Below are 21776 nucleotides of genomic sequence, written 5' to 3'. Positions count from 1 at the left end.
CGCCCCAACATTTGATAGTGTTAACTAATTCAGTATTATTATGCACTCGCTACGCTGAGCATGTGTTTGTTTTGTATTCGTTATCAGGGTTATCGTATTTTTAGTTGTGAACGCTTCACGATAAGACATTTGGGCCCATAACTACTCAAAAAATACACCACGATATCCCGCTGATCTAAAAGCAGTATTGAAAAAACCAAAATGGACGAAGTATTTTCACTACATTTAGCAAAACTGGATATTTTTGATGGTGAGTACTGAAAAGTACATATATTAAAATTTATAACTTTTTATTTGTACATATCTAAAGATTCTTTTATAATTGTTTTGATTTAAAGAATGGTGCTTTAAAGCAAATTACCATCATAGAAGTTCAGAATTAGCATGCCCTTTAAAGTAATAGCTGTATTATTGGATTTAGTATTTAAACTATATTATAATTTACTTCACCTAACTCGCTAACTCCATTCATTTATGTATCATCAAAACTTTCACCCTCGTCATCAGATGGCTCATTTAGAATCCGTTGCAAAACCGCTTCCTGCTCCTCCTTTTGCACGTTGTTCAACAACAAATTCTTCAAAGTTTCTACATGCTCCTTAACCTCTTTAATGGATGCTTCGAGCTTGATATTGTCATTTTTTAAACGCTCCACATTACGTTTACGTTCAGTTGCCGTCTCCTTGGATTTCTGGCGTGTTTTTTTCACTGCCTTTGTATATAAATAGTAAAAAATTCCTATTTAAGTAGTTAAATTAATCGTATTTTATACTCACATCATTATTTCTCTGTCTCTTTTGTCGGTACGCATCATCATCGTATTTGGATGCATCTGATGTATTGCCACTTCCACCGCCGTTGCNTTTTTTTTTTTGTAATCAAATATTTATTCAGGCAGGTTCTGCAATTCACTTTCGAGTGAATTCCGATAAAATGAGCTTTGAATTCAAATTGGCAGGGGTTGAAATTCACTCTGATGTGAATTGCAGAACCTGCCTGATTATTAACCTTCATGTGCTCGGGATTGAAAACTTACGTATTATACGGCCGGAAGTTAATCAAAAAATTTTGTGTTGAGTAAATAGTAAATAGTCATGTGACTTGCCATACATATTGCAACGTGCGACAAAAACCAAAAAACACACGAAACAATATACATACATACTTACGAAACAAGGAGCCAATTTCAGCAAAACTGCTTTTTTATTTTATCTCCGACATCAGTATCTTTTTTAGAGGACTTTTAATCTTAAAGGATATAAAAAAAATTCAGTGCAATGTAGAATAAAAATATGGGTACTAAATGAGAGCGAAGATTCCATAAAATTGAAAAACATCAAAACTTTTCGTGCACAAAGACGACTAATAGGTATAGAAAATGTCCTTAAAAAAAAATTTTATCGCAAGCTAATAAAGTTAAAAAGACAATTTCAATGCCCTTTCGTCCTTCTGCACTAAAACATTTCATTTTCTTTCAATCTTGCAAGGTTTTCTCATTTATTTGACACCGATATTCTACATTGCACTGAATTTTTGAAATAATTTTTTTAATTTCTCATATCCTTGAGATTTCAGTCCTTTAAAAGAAATCCTGACGTCAGAGAGAAAAACTAAAAACGCAGTTTTACTATATTTGTATGTTGTTGTCATTACGAAAAAGTGTGGGATTCGACAATTTGTTAAAGCCAGTAAAGCAGGGTCGAACGGAAGGGAGGTGCGTCTCTTCACTGGGTTTTAGGGAATTTGTAAGTATAATGGCTATGTCGCGTGTCGAGTCTGGTTTTGAAGGTGTTGCAGAAGTAGCAGTATGCAGATCGTACTTGCGCCAGAATAAAGGGCTCTCCATGCAGCCGACGCATTTTTTCTCAACAGCTTTTGCTGGTGACTGAACTATGGTTGCCTCACCGAATGCCGTTGATTGCCTGAACGTTTGCATAGCTTCCGGTACTGTTGGTTTTTTACTGCATATCTACATACATACATAGCGCCCGCAAGAATGTGGAGTTGGTTATGGTTGGTCGTGTTTTGGAGCTCAGCTTCAACTTCAAGCTGTGTTCCAAGTTGGTGACGGTTCGGATATTTCCTACTCTAGCAACCAACAAGTAATTGCTTGCTAATTTTAGTTTCGTTTGATACTTACAAGCAGGGAGATTTGGGACCTTATCACGCAGTTCATGTTTAGGCGTAATCAAAAGGCACCTAGTGGCTTCCCGGTTTGTGAAACTTCGTCCACAGCGTTCTACTAGTTGCCGGTTACCAAAATGTCTTAGCAAATTGTAATTCAAACGCTGTAATTTTTGTGAGTAAATTTCTAATTGCAGCACCGCCGCCTTCTTCCCTATTGCCCCCAGCAACTGTTGCAGCTTTGTCTAGGTGGATAAACGGCAACCGTCAAACGGAGTGCATACTAGGATTACGGCCGTTGTTTTGTAGGGGCACTACAGAAATACTTATTTTTTTCTTTTATAATCCAAATTTGACGCGTAAAAGAGAAAATACAACTGCACTCAAATTATTTTTACATTTACTGTATTTTATTAATCAATTTATGAATTTATTGCGATTATAGATATATATGTACTTGATTTGCATTACTTTGTTGTATATATGAATTTATGCAAATAAGTTTTGTTTTTATTTTTTGTTTTAGATGTTTAGTATATTAATTAATAGATGCATACATTAATGTTTTACAATAGTAGCTGATACGCTCGTGCACACACAGATCAAGCAAACAACAAACGTACAAACAGCAAGCGCTTGCGGAGCGGCGTGTTCCAAGCGAATGCAACGCATGGAACAATGAATGAATGTTTCATATGCATACATATGTATGAATGTACATATGTACATACATACATATCTAATAAATGTATTGTCGCATGAATGAAGCCGACATGTTTTGCTTAGTTTGTTGCTGCTGCTGCTGCTGCTATTTAATGCGACGGCGAGATTTGGACCTGATTTTTGTTTAGTTTTTTTTTGCTTTATTTTATACTTATCGCATCTCTACACAATGTAGTTGTTGGTTTTGTTCATTATACTTAAACTGATACAGTACAGATTATTAAAATATAGATTAGTTACTAATAAATCAGTCTATAATTAAAATTTAATATTCAATCTGTATGCTGCTTTTTTATGCTTCACTTATAATTCTATTATATTTATGTATGTACGCACACGCACACATGAACGGGCTTCGAGCGTAGTTTGCACATTTGTATGTACGATAGCTTATAAACAAACGAAGAAATTATAAATATGTATTACCAAAAGGGCTTAGTGTTAGTTTCAACACCCTCGGAAACTGATGATTTGCATTCATTCTTTAACCCGGTAGCATGATTTTTTTTTGGTGCTGGCTATGCATGTGTGCGTTTCTTTTGTTTTAACAAAAACATATGTATACATACTACACGAATTATATGTCTTAAGGTGCGGTTAAACGTGGCAATGCAAGCGCTTGTTCTACGCGTTTCGCTGACAAAATGCGAAATCGAAAGTCTACTTTGCAGATTTGGAGGTATTACTTTTGGTAATAAAAATTGCAAGGAGTAAGTGCAACTGAAACTACGCAAATCGCTTTAAAGAAATAATTTCAACTTGCTCGTGCTGCACTAGCAATTTTCATTTTTCCTGCAAGTGCTGTCAAACCGATCGACTGTTGCCGTGTGCCGCGTTTTTGGCGAATTTGTATAAAATTTTTAAAATGTTGAATATAGTATGAAAAATACGTGTAATTAATTTATTCTACTGATATGGAGTATTTAAGTATTACAGTATTAGACTGTTTTGTGACTGTTGTGATTTTAGCAGGTTTAGTAAATTTTTCAGATACTTAATTTTGTTATAAGCATAAAAATGCCTGAAAGTGGACTTGTCTGCGTTCACCGTGTNTACATATCTAATAAATGTATTGTCGCATGAATGAAGCCGACATGTTTTGCTTAGTTTGTTGCTGCTGCTGCTGCTGCTATTTAATGCGACGGCGAGATTTGGACCTGATTTTTGTTTAGTTTTTTTTTGCTTTATTTTATACTTATCGCATCTCTACACAATGTAGTTGTTGGTTTTGTTCATTATACTTAAACTGATACAGTACAGATTATTAAAATATAGATTAGTTACTAATAAATCAGTCTATAATTAAAATTTAATATTCAATCTGTATGCTGCTTTTTTATGCTTCACTTATAATTCTATTATATTTATGTATGTACGCACACGCACACATGAACGGGCTTCGAGCGCGTAGTTTGCACATTTGTATGTACGTTAGCTTATAAACAAACGAAGAAATTATAAATATTACCAAAAGGGCTTAGTGTTAGTTTCAACACCCTCGGAAACTGATGATTTGCATTCATTCTTTAACCCGGTAGCATGATTTTTTTTTGGTGCTGGCTATGCATGTGTGCGTTTCTTTTGTTTTAACAAAAACATATGTATACATACTACACGAACTATATGTCTTAAGGTGCGGTTAAACGTGGCAATGCAAGCGCTTTTTCTACGCGTTTCGCTGACAAAATGCGAAATCGAAAGTCTACTTTGCAGATTTGGAGAAATCACTTTTGGTAATAAAAATTGCAAGGAGTAACTGCAACTGAAACTACGCAAATCGCTTTAAAGAAATAATTTCAACTTGCTCGTGCTGCACTAGCAATTTTCATTTTTGCTGCAAGTGCTGTCAAACCGATCGACTGTTGCCGTGTGCCGCGTTTTTGGCGAATTTGTATAAAATTTTAAAAATGTTGAATATAGTATGAAAAATACGTGTAATTAATTTATTCTACTGATATGGAGTATTTAAGTATTAAAGTATTAGACTGTTTTGTGCACATTTTAGTAGGTTTAGTACATTTTTCAGGTCATTAATTTTGTTATAAAGCATAAAAATGCCTGAAAGTGGACTTGTCTGCGTTCACCGTGTAAAGACAAAAAGTAGTATCGGAAAGTTTGAGTTTCAGAAATAAAAAAGTGGCTTTCGAAGCCACTTTACACGCAAGGTGTAACTGCCCTGCAATCTCTTTTGGAAATTCTTGAATTTGACAGACTTTTGAAAAGGACTTGCACTTGCCACGTCTAACAGCTTCTTTATTAATTCAAACCATATTTGCAATTACTAGATACGATTGGTTTGCATATGTTCAATTTATTTAGCTTATTGCTGTTTGTAGTATGTATGTATGTATAAAAATATCCCTTCAGATTTTCTTGAGATGTTATGCTCCTAATAAATCTTCATGGCAATGTTAGTGGCAAATATACATAATTAAATGAAACTGTAATTAGCCAACTTTACAAATTGGAAAACTGACGAAGGACGTCGATAATTCTTTAACAAAAATTACAACTGCAATTTCAAGATTGAAAATTATGCTTAAACAAACTACAACAATATTGGACTTTTGTTAATCAAACGAAGCTAACAAACCGCAAATTACAGATAAACAAAATATTTTTTAATATTAATATATATCCTAACAATTGTATGTGTGAATGTTTGGTTTAATAACACATTTTAAACAAAACTATTAACGTGATGACTCTTAAAAGCTTGAGTTGTTTAAAAGAAAAACAAAATTTACTAAATTTTTGTATAACAAATTACGCACCACCAGACCACCGCGCGTAGCACGCAGTTGTTGGTGATTTCTGTGGAAGAACATAATTTTCAATTGAAAGCCTAAATCCAATCTACTCCAATTACTTGCTTACAAACGCGATAGCAAAATATGTTGGCATGGTAGTTTTTTGCTTCAGTGTTTTAAAAATATTTAACAGAATATAGTTTTATACGCTTATAAACGGCTGTCAATACGAAGCGCTACGAGTTGAAGGGTTCGATTAAAAAACAAACATGTAAACAAATCTATGTAAAATATATAAAACCAGTAAGCGCTTTGCTGTTACAATAATTTAGAGCTGACGCGATAAAACAAACGAAATTAAAATATTTATTAAATGTATATATGTAATTGCAAACAGTATCGCTACGTATACGTGATTTAAAGTTTATAAAGCTCTCATTAAAAGTAATCTATACACACTTTATAAGATTACCCTCCCACTTGCGCGTTATATATCTGCATTGGTAAACGAATTCGTTTAAAAAGTGTTAAATACAAACTCAATAGCTATAACTAATTGAAATAAACATTAAAAAATACAAATTAGTTGTACTAGTAAGACAAAAAAGGTACGTAACCTTTACGAGTGCTTATGAATTACTATGTGCGAAAATATAAAACGCATTGCATACTTATACCAAAATTAAATGTTGTAATTTCTAAAATTTTCTCCTCAACTGGTTTCTCGCAAATTTTGCGGTACGTTAACCATTACCAATTTCTTTACTTGCTGGTCTAAATAACGAGCATAGCATGCACAGGCGGAACAATAAATTTCCGTCGAGCTGACATTAATTGAAGTGTCGCATTGGACGAAATACATAGGTAGGTATTAATGAATTTTTATCCGCTCTTTATATACTTATATGTATGTATACGAGTAAGCTGCTATACTTGAAATAGTATCATATTTTATAAATTAATCAAAATTTTATATTGATTTTTAACATTTCATTACTGAAAAAGGAATCTCAAATAATATTATTAGCCGGTTATGCGTACGTATGTAATGTATTTGGCCTTTCGTATAATTATCATCCAATAAGCTCAATATTCATACTTTAATGTGACGGAAATGTCTGTGCCATATAATATATATTCGCAATTGCAGCATTTCTAAATGCATTTTTAAACGGCAAAATATATTTTTTTCCTTAGCCTAGCAAGTCTTTATCATTATCTCTACACAAAACTTAGGCTGCATTTCTTCATACATTTTAGATAACCCCATCTCTCGGATCGAATAATCCGAGGTGTGCATGACATGATAAAGTTTATATTGTAAGAGATAATTTCTTTAATTTCCCCGTGTTTTTCTTTGTGGAGATTTTGTTGTGAGGAGCGCTGTTCGCTATACATACAAATACTACCTATGCTATGAATATTTCCTCTTTCGGTGTAATGTGTGTTTAATAATATTGATTTTTATTTGCTTCTAATGACTGCAGTCGCATCTTCTATGAACATTTCACACAAGCTCCTTCTACATCAAAATCCAAAACCATTAGTTTGGTTTCCTCCGTGCCGTTACGCGAACCCACGGCGCATATTAACTTGGTATCATTTGCCCTACAAATGAGTAAAGAGGAATAAATATACGTACATTTGGAAGTATGTATACCCTATACATAGAATAAAACAAAAACAATTTATTACATACCTTATACGCCAGACAACGCCCCCTGAGCCGCCTGAATCCAATGCGACCAAATTACGTATGAATTCACCGGTTTTTACATCCCATAATTTCACTGTTCCATCATCTGAGCTCGTTACCACAAAGCGCGAATTGAATTGCAAACAAGTTACTGCCGATTGATGCTTATTGGGACCTTTTGGGTTGGAAAATGTAGTTAGAAAAACGTGCATACATATATGAGTGTTGGAATAGTAACTAGTGATCATTGCATCATGTTAGATAGATATCGTTACCTTAATATAGAAAGGCCCTAACTCATATAGTCGCTGAAACGCAAAAAAGCAGTAACTGACTAAAATTTGTTGTTGCTTAAAATGATGTGGGGACTTAAAATTCGATGATATGCATCATATACAATCAAACAGGGAATCTTAGATTTTTACTTAGTTACGGCTTTTTGTATTTCAGCGACAATGTGAGTTAGGGCCTTTCTATATTAAGGTAACGATATATAGATAATCGTGATCATGGATACATTGTGCCCTCCACCCATCACAAAACATATTTCATTCCTATAGACCAGCGATGGGCCGAGAGAGCTTTTACTCTGCAAGCGCCTATACGAAATGTATAGAAAGCTTAAAAGAACTTTGCCCGCGGGCAAGGCAGTGCCCATCACCGGTATAGACTCCAACAACAACAACTCCAGAAATTCCAGGAGAGCTTTTAGAGGTAAGAAGTGAGTGTATGTGCTCTCTTTCGGGCCATATGTTGTTCAACCGTCGCCTCGATACGGCATCACATTCAAGGAGCAGGTGCAATGATGTCTTCCCAGTTTAATTGCAGAAACGGCAGAGAGCATTCGACTAGAATCACAACTTATGCGTCATGTTAGAGAATGGTGCCGATTTATTTAAAAATTAAGTTCACCCCCAAAGACCAATTAAGAGATCAAAACTGCACGTACATATACATATATATTAAAGACAGATTGATCGTTCTAGTTCTTAATTTAAGTTGAAGTTGAGTTTACAACTCAAAAGCGTTCAGAACTTTTCTCAGTGAGTCCGCCTTAAAATTTTCGCCCATATTTTACGTTTCTTTGCACACTTTTAATAGTATTGCATTTTTTCTTTTCCTTTCTAACTGCCCACGAACTGATTCAGTGCTTTCTTTCTCAATTGTCAACAGAATAGCTCAGTACTTTCATCGCTCGCGAATCGATAGTGGCTAAGTTAGTAAAGTGAATTTTGTTTATTATTATTTTTTTTTTGATTCGCAGTTGTATGCTCTCTGACCATACGTATGTATATTTTCGGAATAGAACATTTTGAAACTAATCTAAATTCGTTGTTGAAAGCCTTATCACCATCCTTTACAACTGTAGTTCGATTTTTGGAAGGCAGACAGTGGTGTATTTACCTTTAACTTTTGTTTACATAAAATACACTTGTCCACTCACCTGACAAAGTTTGTAAGCATTGGCCTGTTGTTATATCCCACACTTTGACCGTTGAATCGGCATTGCCTGAGACTAAAATATTTTGCCGCAATTCCATTCCGGAAGTAAGACTTTGATGTCCCATGAGTGTATGTTTACAATTTCCTGTCTCAACGTCCCACACGCGTATGGAGGTATCTAGAGATCCAGATACAACATGCATACCATCGAACTAGAAGATGAAGAAAAGGCATAAAGTAATTTAGCAAATATGTGTGTTAATAAAATTTGGTTTTATTTTTGATAGCTTTTGCCGATATTGAAACTAAACCCTAGGTCGGATTACTAGACATATGGATTTGTACACAATCTGTGTGAATTTGTGTTTAGAAACGAGTTCAAAGTTTATTGTGCGTTACACTGTATATTTACCTGCAACGAATAAACACGATTTGTATGTCCTGATAATGTGTGTAGGCATTCCTGGCGCTCGGGATGCCAGATTTTCACCATATAATCATAAGCTCCCGAAACAATCAATTTGCCGTCATATTGCACACAACGTACTGCTGCCAAATGGCCAACTAACACATGCAAGCATGAACCTTGTTCTATATCCCATACGCGAAGCGTGGCATCGCGAGATCCACTAACGACCCTAAAGGAAAAAATAATAAAATTAATTTAAATTAACTAATATCGAAATGTTTCTAAAAAATGGCGCACACTTAGATAGATAATTAATGGAGGCATGCACTGCGACCAGCAGGTCTATTGTGCCCTCAACCATTTACAGTACCTCATCTAATCCTAGAGAGCCCAAAAATTTGAGGCGCACACTTACTTATTGCCGTGCAAATGCATACATCGAACAGTAGAGGTATGCCCCAACAATGTGTGCAAGCACTGACCAGTATCCATGTCCCAGACTTTCAGTGTACGATCGGTACTACCTGAGATTATAATATTGCCCGACATCTGAGATGACCACACACCTCCAGTGTGACCAACTAACGTACGCAAACACTAATAAAGGAAAAATTAAAGATAGATTAATGCATGGCATTAGAAAATTGTATTTATACAAAATACTGTCTACAACTTACCCTTCCCGTGACAGCCGACCAAACTTTTAAAGTATTGTCATCTGAGCCTGACACTATCCGATTACCCGAGAATTGTAAGCATGTAATCACGTGATCATCGTGCCCTTTCAATACCTTAGGTTCGCGTATTGGCCGCGATCGCCAATTCATTTCAATGATATGCTGTCTCATGTAAGCAGCTTTCCATGGTGACGCAATTGGCGGCATATTGCCAGCGCGACCTCGTTTCGGTCGATCCGTGCGCGGTTCGGTGAGTATTTGTGCTTTTCGGCATTTTTCCTTCCAAAGCAAATTATCGTCACACAAAAAGCGCCAACTGCGGCAAGTCTGCGCAGCGCGCAATAAATCTTTTGGCTCCAAATAGGCGAGCACTTGCAATGCCAGCTCCCGCGGCAACAACGAAATAAAATCGCGCTGGAATTGTGGCTCAATCACCTTCATCATATGACGGACTTGTGTCGGTTCGCAATGCTCAATCAGCCGATCGATCGCCATGAGTCGTTCAACATGTGTCCAGCGTTGGAATTGTGACAGCCAATGCTGCAATTCGGGTGGTGGATTCTCTCGTGTCGGTATGATGGAACGCGGTGTACGACGACCCATTGAAGAATTACTGATGGTGGTCAGCTGCGCGATTTGTGTTGTTGGTGTGGAGGGCAAAGCTACTAAAGCACTATTGTGGCGTGTCGTTGAGGTAAAATCATATGCTATACGTTTCCTGCAATTGACATCATCCATGTTTGAACCGCTGCCATTGCTGGAAACAGCAGCACCAGAATCGGCGCCTAATAGACGGTTATCATTGTATTTCCGCTTACGTTGTTGGGCATTAAAGTATGCACAATTGGGCGTGTTCTCCGTGGTGGAGTTAGCGGTACCATTGCCGCCCACCTCCTCCGATATCGAAACCATTTGTATGTAATTTGACAAATCGCCATCCTTGGCAGCGCAGCTGACAGTGCCACCACCAAAAGAAATTTCCGCTGCATCAGTGTCCGTTTCGTTTAGACTGGTATTGCTACCGCCATGACTACTATTACTTGCACTACTGCTGCTGCTGTGATGACATGTACAAATCTCCTCATCAGAAGTATTTTCGTCACAGTCGGCCCATGAAGATTCGTCATTGTAATCTGCCACCGCGGCTGCTGCCGCCGCTTCAGCCATCACCTTAAAAGCTGCAGTGATTACTTCTTCAGAGGTATTGTTGCGATTCAGCTGAGCGGCCAAGTCGGCACGACGCCGGCTTCTGCTAGATGCCAGCTGGAAATTGATGCCGCTACCGGATACAGCTGGGCCACTAATTCCCACAGTTGCTATTCCACCACGACCGATATACCGCTCATGGGTTTGTGCGCTGGCATGCACTTGACGCAAACTCTTCACGGACGGAGCATATTGGCAACGTGCGGATGAAGTTGAAGGTTGGGCGTCGTCAAAAACGGAAGCGGGCGCTGATCTAGAGCTGGCAGCCGCTGCAGCTACTGCATTGTTTTCAGCCTCTGCCACAGCAGCGTGTATTGAGCTGGTGCGGCTACAGCCACCAACCTCTGACCTATCAACCAATCCGTTTGGCGGTTGTTGCTGCTGCCGATGGCGGCAATTGGTAGTTGTAGATGCGCTACTCATAAGACTGTCATTTGAATTAGAGTTGGAGTATATCTCCGCGGCTGCGCCACCACCACCGACGCCACTACCACCGATGGTGCATGCAGGGGTACCTGGCAACGACGATGATGAAACTGATGTTGCGTTGCGTGCCTCCACAATTACTGATGAAGTTGATGATGATGCTGAAGATGCGGATGACGAAGATACAGAAGTAGATGCAGACGAGATTGAAGTACATGTATGGGATGATGAGGATAATGAAATCAGACTCTTATTGTTACTATTGCCTGGCTGCTGTGATTTTATATATATTTTTGTGGAATTGTTGGCACTTATGGCCCGATCCTGAAGCGGTTGCACTTGCCGATGTTGAGGATGACTTAGAGTAGAGCACAAATTAAGTTTGGCAGTTGATTTGGTTAAACGACTGTTGTAGTTGCGGCTACTCGTTGGCGTTGACGCAAGATCCTTGTAAGCACACTGTATGAAAATGTTAATTGTAAAATAAAAATATTTTGACTTAATATAACAAAAAAAAAAAGACGTTATTATAAAGCGAACGTGCATACCTTGCTGTCTGAAGAAACGGCGCGCCCAACAAAATTGCTATGACTACTATTATTTATATTGCTGCTGCTGCTGGGACAATCATCTTCCAGCTCCAACTTTCCCCGATGTGTTTCTGTGTTCCACGACGCATTAATCAGCCTCAGGTTAATCATATTATTATTTATTAAAGAGCTACCTTTTAATATAAGACCATCTGTTAGCCTTTGCTCTGTCTCAAAATCACGGCGTTCTATTAAATCCATAGATTCGATATCTGCCATACTGGGCGCTGGCAATAAGACGACTTCATTCTCATTGCTTTTGGAACTGGAAGGCCTATCAGCGGAGTTATCAGAATTATTGCAAGGATTATTTTTGCATATCTTTGTACCCGCTGAGTTATTAATATTCATTTCTTTCAATCGAAATGACACGCGATCCGGTAATAATTCATTGCTGCCTACTCCTTCAAACGTGGTTGTCGCACTAGTTTCACCATCTGTGTTTCGGGACTTGTTTTCACTTACTTTACCAAACGGTTCGGCCTCATCGGTTAGCATAAATTCATCGCTTAAACGTTTTGGTTTCCCAGCTTTTTCTCCGAACTCGCCGTTTTCGCCCCCTTCACTGAGTTGAAGATGATGTTGATGCTGTTCTTCGACTACCGGCGTTTCAAGGTAAATTGTCGCGCCTCCATTAGTTACAATAACACTGCCCAATTGACTGTTCGTACTATTGCTCGAGAATCGGCTAAGTTGATGCTGATTATCGCTATCTTGGACACTATGTGGATGCATAGCTGTCTCATTTACTGACGCCAAATCTTCATCTTCCACTTCCCCTTCTTCCACTTCGGGCACATCATCGTCGTCATCATCATCGTTGATTACATACACCTCAGAAACATTAAAAAACTTGTTATTGCAAGAGGTACTGTTAGATACTTCAACCAATTTTATGGTATCCGTTGAAGAACTATCATCCACAACAACCTCTCTGTGCACATCTGAACAACTCGGCGGTAGTGAGTTTGATGAACTTATTTCAAATGTTTCCAGCACACCGGAAGTGGTCGTCTCATCATCCAAAACTTCGGCAAAATCGTGTTGCGAGTCAACGAATCCCTCCTGCAACAGCGACATTGAGGCCGTGTTCAAGCCGCTAGAAGTTGAAGGTTGTTCGTTCAACGATAACGAATCCGATTGTAAAGGCGATTGTTGCTTTGCGACGGAAAGAATCGTTTTGGTTGCTGTTGTTGGTGGCTGAGCGATGCCCAATTTAATTGAATTAGTAGACTCGGGACATGTTTCTTCCATAATATGCTACAACCAGCAGATGACCAACAAACAAGTACGCTAAAAAATATGCATATTTATTATGAATTCTACTACTTTGGTTTATATGTGATTGGTTGGAGAATATTAAAACAATTCGTATTTATTTGCTACTAAAAATCAAACCTCCAGTAGCATAGACATGCATGCCGGTATAGCACATCGATTAATTCGTTAAATACATATACATAAATTGCGGAAGTTGAAACCATGCCGAGTTTATTCAAATGTAAGCAAATTTCCATTTTTTTATTCGACCGTCTTTTACAGGCAGGGTTCTCATACCATCGTGCAGTTTTTCGATACACAGCAGTTATTACGTCCCTTCCACAGTTCGATTATGTAAAGTGGAGTCAATGATACAAAAAAATGTCATAAAAAACCGAAAGAATTCTCAGAGCACCACATACAAACCATACTAACGTCGATCATCTCTCACAAAATTCCCACAAGATTCAGTAAACAATACAATGCATTTGTTGTTGTAAACGCGTATTCAAGCTCACAGGCGTGCTGTCGAGCTCAACTCGTCTCACCTCGATTGGTCAGTGCTAGGGATGAGTATCTCCGAACGGTTTTTTATTTAATGTTTCGATTTTTTTTTTTTGTAAAACACCTGTTCGCGGAGGAAGCAAAACCCGGATTTCTTGGTTTTACCAAATTATTATTTTGAAAGTTTTTAGAAAAGTGCATTATAAAAAATTTGTATTTTTTTATTCAAAACACGTAATGCGTGAGCGTGGTTATTGCTCGATGGAATTTACGAACGGACCCTTGTGCACAAGCGCACTCGGGTATAAAAAAGTGCACGTTTCGTTTTTTTTTAAAGACTGGCGATTTTTTCCGATTGATTCCCGATCAGTGAAAAAACGGTTTACAAACAAAAACCGAATAACTAAAAACTCGAAAATTTTAATAAATACCCATCCCTAGTAAGTGCGAATCAAAAAATTCCCATGCACACACTATACAAACTTAAAACAACAGTCAGCCAAGCCAAGCCAACAAATAAGCCAGCACAAAAATATCAGTTTAAATTACAACAACAACAAAAACAAAAATATCAAATGGAGCGACAGCGACGCTGATGGTATGGAACAACAACAATGACAACCATATTAAATAACTGATCACAAACAGTACCCATTGTCTCGCGTCCAAACTACGATTCTCATACACACATACAGATGATTATTCATACATGCTACCCACTGGGAAAATAGGTAAGCACTTTACGGGATAATCCATGTTTTCTTTCGGATTTTAGCACCAAAATTGTCATGACCAATGTCATTTATTAGTAAAGCACAAAAGTCACATCTCCGATGTCGCCTTATTTGCTGTCTCCACAGGCAAAAGTTTTTATCTTGATAATGGTATGAGGCAAAATTTTGCCAATGGAGACCGCATGTTGCTCTTGGCAGTCATTAATATCAGAGCTTTTATCTTGATAAATATTTGCAGCAATTTGGTACTTTGACAGCCACATTTTCATAAGCGCGATAACTTCGTGGTGGCAACATTATCGATATTTTGATATAAAAGCGAAAGTTGAGCTATTTTCTGTTAAAATATTCGTTGTTACGTATTTGGGTGTGAAATAGCATATTTTTTTTTTTTAAATATCTTAAGTAATTAAATCGGGCAAAAATCGTCATCTTACAAATGCTTTTATCAAGATAAAAAATGCCCACGCACAAATAATGCCTCTGATAAAATTTTTATCAGGCAATAAAAATGACAGTTGGTAGGCAAAAACTTTTGTCTGTGGAGACGGGCCGTTACGTTGTAAGTTGCAAAATAACGTGCTGCCGAAGATATTTCCTAGAGCCGAACTAGTCCGAGCGACGGCTCTATAATCTACGTATTACTTGGTAAAGCGGCTGAGAAGAATCGCTGGTACCAAATGTACATTCTAAATTCCTAATACCATAAGGCGGCCACGCCTTTGTTCAAGTAAGGGAGATTCGGCAGGGAAGTGGTAAGGAGCGCCGGGTGAAAGGCCCATCCACATACAACTTTGGCGTTGCGTTGGCGTTGGCGTCGCTTCAACAGCTGACTATGAATACATGAATTCAAATCAAGACCGAATGCAGCCTTCCGCAAAAATTCGGCAACGCTAACGCCGACACAATGCAGAAAGATGGCCAACCCTCAACTTTTCGCATGCGTCGTTCGTCAGCTGTTGCAAATAAATAAAATTATGTGGAATATTTTTTTCTTTTTAATCAAAAACGGGAAAGAAATATCGTTTTTCATGCAATTATTGATATTAAGTATAAATTTATCTGTCGTTAGTATGGGCGAATTCCAAAACGTCAAGATACAAAGCATCATTGTCTTTTATTTCTAAACAGCACTTGGAGAAAAGGTCTATTTTGCGGAACCTAGTTCAAAACTAGCATCTAACCATGGTTGCACACATTTGGAATTACAATCTACTGAGGTTTAAAAATAAAAGATAGTGATGTTTTGTATTTTGACGTTTTAGAATGCAGCCTATGTTAATTTAGTGGGCAAAGCATTCACTGCCAATTGTTCATTGTAGCAAGCATACTTTTAACGCGCGTTCTGTCAAACCAACGTCAAAGCCAGCGCTAAATTTCTATGTAGATGCACCTAAAATGTAAGCTGCTGATAAGGCATTACGTGCTCCTATTTCCTACGGGGTATGCACACATGAACATACAGGTACATATACAGAAGCAAACAAGGAAAAGTATATTAAGCGAAAATCACAATCCCACAAACATGTAAACTGCAAAAAGAATCAGTGGGAAAAATAACACAAGAGCACGCAGCAGCCAGACTAACCAGCCAAACAAGCAACAAACCAACAAGCGATCCAACAATTCGACGTGTCAGAGCCCTAGTCGTTGCCTTGTCGTAAAGCAACAACAAAGAGCAGCAAAAAAACAATACCAACAACATAACAGTCAAAAGGAAATCACAAAAGTGCATTAAAGCAGAGTGAACAAGCCACTATGATCGAGCAAGTAAGCGAGCGAGCACAACCTAAATGAAGAAGACACTCAATGGATAAGTGTAAATGAACCGAGGAACCTTGTCGAGCTGAGGAGCGCACGACCAAGTGATCGTATAAATAAATGAGACGAAAAATTGCAACCAGTCACTGGTGAAGATGAAATTTGCAAAAGTTGTGACGAGCCGACATCGGAATTATACATATATGTACATAGTATGTATGTACTTATGTATATCTGCCAAATGTGTCTTGATCCACAGAACGTGCTGGTATTGACACCTAAAGACATGAATTGCTTACCGCAAATACTTCGTACACCGTTTTCAAGTGTTCTAAGTTAAAATGTGTCACGTTTTTGAATTATACAAACAATACTCTACTGTAGTTTGCTAAAAAAGGCCAAAGCAAAGCCTCCGCACCCCGTATCTATAGTTGGCAATAGTTCAGAAATAATTTTTTGCGCATTCTAAATATTTTATTGCCTCAGAGGAAATTCCTGATACATATATGGGCGATCAGCATAACTTCAAAATTAAAAGAAAAAAAAAAGTAATTTTTAAGCAAAAAAACAAAAGCGACTTCAATTCTCATATAAAAATTTAAGATCATTGTTAATTTCTTCATGTTGCGATTATCGGATATAACCCAAATTAATATGGACCACCTGTGAGGTAACACCTTTCCTTTGAAAAAAGAATTATAGAAATCGGTTAACGTGATCAAAAGTTATGCGGTAACATACATCAAAAAAAAAAAATATATATATAAGCTAAGCTTAGCTTTTTAAGCTAAAAATCAACAGGGTGATATCCTCTTAAAACTAAATTTATAAAAGTTTACACAGTTGGCAAAGGGCTATGAAATGACAAGAGAATCGAGGCAGTCTCACTAAAACTCGATCAGACTCCACAATGGGTCATATGACAATAGAAATATGCTGAAAGGAGCGTTTTCACAAAGTGTTATTCTATAGTATCATTTACTTTAGAACTCTAGTAAAGTTTTGGTTGAAAATTAATTATTCACAGGTAACTTTAAATCGGTTTTAAGCCAATGATGTGAATAAAATTCTGGAAGTTATCAATTTACGAATATGTCCTATTTGCGTCAAATCGAAAAATACACGGTGTTTATTTAAAAATTAATAGATAATATAATTTGCAAATTTTTCTCTTTCCAAGTCACCTCTGTAAGCTAATAGCATTAAGTATATACATTTGTATATCGTCGTTTAAAGTACAAAACCTCGTATCGCCATTCTGCAAAACCGCGTAACTGGCATTTGCTGCCAAAAATTGGATTTGCTCAAACAAGCTCTTGGCTCAATCCTTATCCATTCGTCCTGAAATATACAAGCGCGAAAATGCGATTGCTTTATAAAAAGGAGAACCATTTTGAAATTTGAGTGTTTTTACTCTCTAGAAAATATTTTATGCAAACTCACATACGCAGTTTTGCGGTATCTTGATGCGCGGTTTTTAATTTTGTTGATACGCGGTTTTGTACTTTAAACGACGATATATGTATCTATATTGCATAGATATACAATATTATAGGTGGTTTTCAGAATTAAATTAGGTCAAAATATGACACCCCGCATCTGCTTATTAATAAAATTCAAAAACGAACGCAACTATGGTTCACACAATTCATAAAATTATTTACGATTTTATGTATGTACATATGTATGTATAAATGCAATATCACTTCCCACCACCGAAATGAAAATGAGCACTCATGTCCTTAAATGACAACGCTTGCATCGGCATTTGAAAGAAATCTACTGTACATACATACATAGGTATGTATTTATTTAGCATATATATATATATAAGCAAGGGTCAAAATGCAATCAATGTCCGTGTCAGCGTTTACCTGGAAACGACGTTACTTTTATGAAACTGTTCCTGGGCATCTTTTTAACTTGCATATACAGAAACGTAAACGAATGTACATACTCAACAGAGTGGAGCTAAAAAGACGAGCTCTGGGTGGCGTAGCCCAAAAGCAGGCAGATACTTTCTTGACTACTGGTTGCCGGGCAAAAGTCAATACAATGATAATGAGGCAGCTGTGAAAATGACATCCTACAATTCGATTCAAAAATGTGCAAAGCTACATACACCTTGTTGAATATTACATTTTATAAAAGAGAAATTGCTGAATTTTTCACGAATATAAGTATGTAGTAAAAGAGTCTAAGATTAGGTTTGTGATCTTTTGCTTAAGTATTATTTAAACCAACCACGAAGTACACGAATAATTTTTCGTACAGAAACTTCTTTACGAGTTCATGTCAATCACTTCATATAAATTTCTTTGAAGATTCGTAAAAAAATCATTACAGATATGCGATACTCCTAAAAGTCTAGTTAGTGTAGACTTAACTTAACTTACGTAAGAAATCGTCAATGATTACTCAACACGTCAACTTAGCCAGAAGCGAAAATATTTTGGCTTTGTATTTTCCTTTTCAGCTGATGGCCACTTTGTCGCCTATAAGCCACATCAAAAATCCCTGAACAAAAATATATTGCGTTGGCCAATATAAACGGCCGTCTTCACGTGCTGGAAAATCTCGCTTGCGTGACGACGCATGCGAGAAACCTCACGTGTAGACCGCAAAAATTACGAAGCATGCTTTTTCTCGCATACCGAGCGGTATGCGAGCTCTCGCTTGGTTTCAACTGTCATTTTTGTTGTTTGACAACTTTGTTCTCATTTCCAGAATTCTTCAGAGTAGCAACATCGTTTATTTTGGAGGCAAATACAAATTTATATTCACCCAAAAACGTTTCTTGCGTCTTTTTCTCTCTTTATGCAGATTTTCTAATTTTCTCAAACTTTTAAGAGCCTGCAAGGCTTGAACCTTCTTGTTTGGCGACATTTTACAAATGAAAAAGTATGCTGTCTAATGCCCAGTCACCAAAAACTCTATCTCGCTTGCGAGAGAAAAAAGCAGAACGCAAGCGAGATTTTCAAGCATGTGAAGACGGCCGATAATAGGTTCATTCCTTATCTTTTTGGACTAAAATCTGAAAAGTGTCAAAATGCCAGAGCGTAAGCAAAATGCGCTCACTAAAAGAGAGTAACAGGAAAAGTAAAGGAACGCAAAAAACCAAATTTTTAGTCCAAAGAATGGCAACAACAAAACTAACGTCAAATAAGAACAGAAATGTATGTACAAAACACATTCACACAAGCACAAGCACAATAAACACTTGCTATATCAATTATTTTTTGCCTCCTTCCAATTTCAATTCATTTCTTTTACTTTTTAGATTATTCTCACTTTTTGCGTATTCTTTAATTTCCGTTAATTTAAATTCAGTTGAGTTTGACACTTTTCAGGATTTTGCCAGAAAAAATTCTTCTGACTAAATCTGACTACTTCGGACTGATGAGAGTCGCTCTCACTGACTGTTGCTCTCTCATTTTTGCTGTCATTTCCGAGTTAAGGAACGCTTTTTGGACTAAATCTGACTACTTCGGACTTTTTCTGACTATTTCTGGGGGATAAGGAACGCGCATAATATGTTACGTTACGTAAATTAAGTCTAGACTAACTGAACCTTGAAGACTTCGTTAAGATTTCGGGAACTTTGGTTTGGAGGGATATCGAATTCGTAATTTGTAGGTGTTTTTAATTTCGATAAAACGCACTTACTTCCGTTGCCTCTATAAAATATATTTTCTATGCCAGATCCATGGTCGATACACAAAATTCACATCCGGTGACATGGTAACACCAAAGTAAACAACGCTTTTTAGCGGAAGAACAATGGATAGTTTCAAACCTTTCGTTACCTAAACCTTGGAGAGTGGTCCTTAGAAGTGGTCGACCCAAGGATTGTGTTGATATTTTTATAACAAAAATAATCTTTAGTACACAACCCCGCAACAAAAGCTGAGAATAATCAACCTGATGGCAAATATGAATCGCCGCCGCCGCGTTAACGAGCTTCGCTGCAACACAAAGCCGTATGGTGCCACATGAAAACATCATAAAAGCTGAGAAAATGCCGACGTAGCAGAGCACAGCAGCGCTGCCCCAACGAGTTTCACTACAGCACGTATAGGTCTGTGTCCACTGGTACTCCACCACATACACAAAATCGCACACGCGCTCGCACCGCTGTCAAGAAACGTCACGCACCCAAATCAGGAATTTTTGGTTTTTTCTTCTACCCTGACTCCCCACCTTTTCACTGCTGTGCTCCATGCACGATGCACATACATCTGCACGCACGACGTACGCATAAGTACGAGGACGATTGCACTTGCAAATTAACGAACAATTTTCACTGCAAATGGCCTCCGCAAGATTATTTTAAATGCAATTTTAAGCAAACTTTTACAGTAAAGAACTTTTTAAAAACCAATGTTACGTCTTTGAATTGACTTTTTTGCTCCAACACATCACTTTGAGGAATTTTAGTTCTTGAAAAATTGAAAAACTTGCTCACCTTCCAGTGTACTTTACGCGAAATAAATTGCTGGGCCGCCACTATCCGTCGCGCTAACTACGCCCTTACAGGTTAATTTAATTATTTTGCAATTTTTTAATCTTTTATATGTATTTTTGATGAAAAATTGTATTATCTTCCGAGCGAATCGAAGTCGAATTCTTCAGTACAAAAATTGCCAGCCATTAAAAAAAGACAGCTTCGTAGACGTTCGTGTGCTCAGTGTGGCCAAGTTTCCATTTAGAGCTACCAGACTGAAAAAATCTACCCAACCGACGTTAGCACCTCATCAGTATAAATATTAAAATGTTTGTATTGCAATCGATAGTTCATCGATTGTCCTTTATACCATGTTCTGACCGACAACGAAAACAATTTGAAAAAGAGTTTCGGGATTGTGGGCTGAAGGCTGTTCACACCGGCTGTTAATGTTTTTGTTGACATCTCTTACATCTTTTGATTACGGTTTTGCTACAAAAAACCTTTTATTTTCATTCTTATTTTACTTTCGCCAGCCAATTAACAATAAATCTGAAATGGCGTATTAAAGATGATAAAATATGACTTTCACTTCGATAAATAATCGAAAAAAACTAGTGAAGACACCGATTGGAATGAGTGGAACGTGAGTTTTCAAGTAGTTTTCAGCGAAAACTGGTTTTCGTTTGAAAGATTATACATGGACGAAAACACAAGTTTTAGGTCGAAAACCAGTTTTAGCAACGAAAACATGTATTCGATGTTGGTCAGAACATGGTATAAGCCATAACGTTAATGGAAAATCATTAAATGATGAATTACAGCTGATTCACGTTGCCTTTGTTTTTGTCATTTCAATGCAAAAAACTTGGAAATTGAATTTTTATTTCACAAATTTGATTTTAAGTATATAAAAATTGAAAATACATCAACAGGCCATTCACTATTCCTTAAAAGCACCAAGTGAATGCAGGCAACATGTAAACACAAAACAGCTGATATGCACTTTGACACTTTGGCTGCATTTCT

General features: G+C 37.2%; 2 protein-coding genes and 1 long non-coding RNA gene across 4 annotated transcripts; 1 reads left to right on the top strand and 2 right to left on the bottom strand.

Annotated features, from left to right (window-relative positions):
• Window positions 1-269: 269 nt before the first annotated feature.
• LOC108359510 (CCAAT/enhancer-binding protein gamma-like) lies at window positions 270-869 on the bottom strand (the record flags this gene model as incomplete). The annotated part of the gene is made up of 2 exons (XM_017611408.1): window positions 270-712; window positions 777-869. Coding segments are annotated over 2 exons (333 nt in total), but the record flags the coding sequence as incomplete, so codon positions are not given.
• A 1639-nt stretch (window positions 870-2508) lies between these two features.
• Window positions 2509-5787, top strand: LOC108359509 (uncharacterized). Its single transcript, XR_001846935.1, has 2 exons — window positions 2509-3819; window positions 4856-5787. It is a non-coding gene; the product is annotated as an uncharacterized LOC108359509 (long non-coding RNA).
• Window positions 5158-21008, bottom strand: LOC108359500 (F-box and WD-40 domain protein 7). 2 transcript variants are annotated; one of them, XM_017611398.1, is made up of 9 exons: window positions 20769-21008; window positions 12179-13337; window positions 12003-12115; window positions 9823-11913; window positions 9561-9742; window positions 9149-9374; window positions 8738-8948; window positions 7297-7468; window positions 5158-7205 (listed from the first exon to the last, which is right to left on the bottom strand). In XM_017611398.1, exons 2-9 carry the CDS (start codon window positions 13296-13298, stop codon window positions 7094-7096), a joined length of 4227 nt encoding a protein of 1408 aa, XP_017466887.1. In that variant the 5' UTR covers window positions 13299-13337; window positions 20769-21008; the 3' UTR covers window positions 5158-7093. The 2 variants fall into 2 exon arrangements, with proteins under 2 accessions (XP_017466887.1, XP_017466886.1); XM_017611397.1 differs by having other exon boundaries at window positions 12003-13337.
• Between the last annotated feature and the right edge of the window lie 768 nt (window positions 21009-21776).

This window comes from Rhagoletis zephyria, unplaced genomic scaffold, assembly GCF_001687245.7.
Source record: "Rhagoletis zephyria isolate East Lansing unplaced genomic scaffold, Rhagoletis_zephyria_1.1 Rzeph_scaffold_00401, whole genome shotgun sequence".
Taxonomy (NCBI): domain Eukaryota; kingdom Metazoa; phylum Arthropoda; class Insecta; order Diptera; family Tephritidae; genus Rhagoletis; species Rhagoletis zephyria.
Note: the sequence above shows the minus strand (reverse complement) of the source record. Positions and strands in the feature narration are given on the sequence as shown.

Excerpts from the sequence above, each read along its gene's own strand:
- LOC108359500 (XM_017611397.1), bottom strand. The coding sequence starts at position 13,298 with ATGGAAGAAACATGTCCCGAGTCTACTAATTCAATTAAATTGGGCATC. Across the intron at positions 11,914-12,002 it reads CCGTTTCTTCAGACAGCAAG|TGTGCTTACAAGGATCTTGC; the intron begins GTATGCACGTTC and ends ATTTTCATACAG. Across the intron at positions 7,469-8,737 it reads ATGCTTACAAACTTTGTCAG|GTCCCAATAAGCATCAATCG; the intron begins GTGAGTGGACAA and ends CCAACCCAAAAG.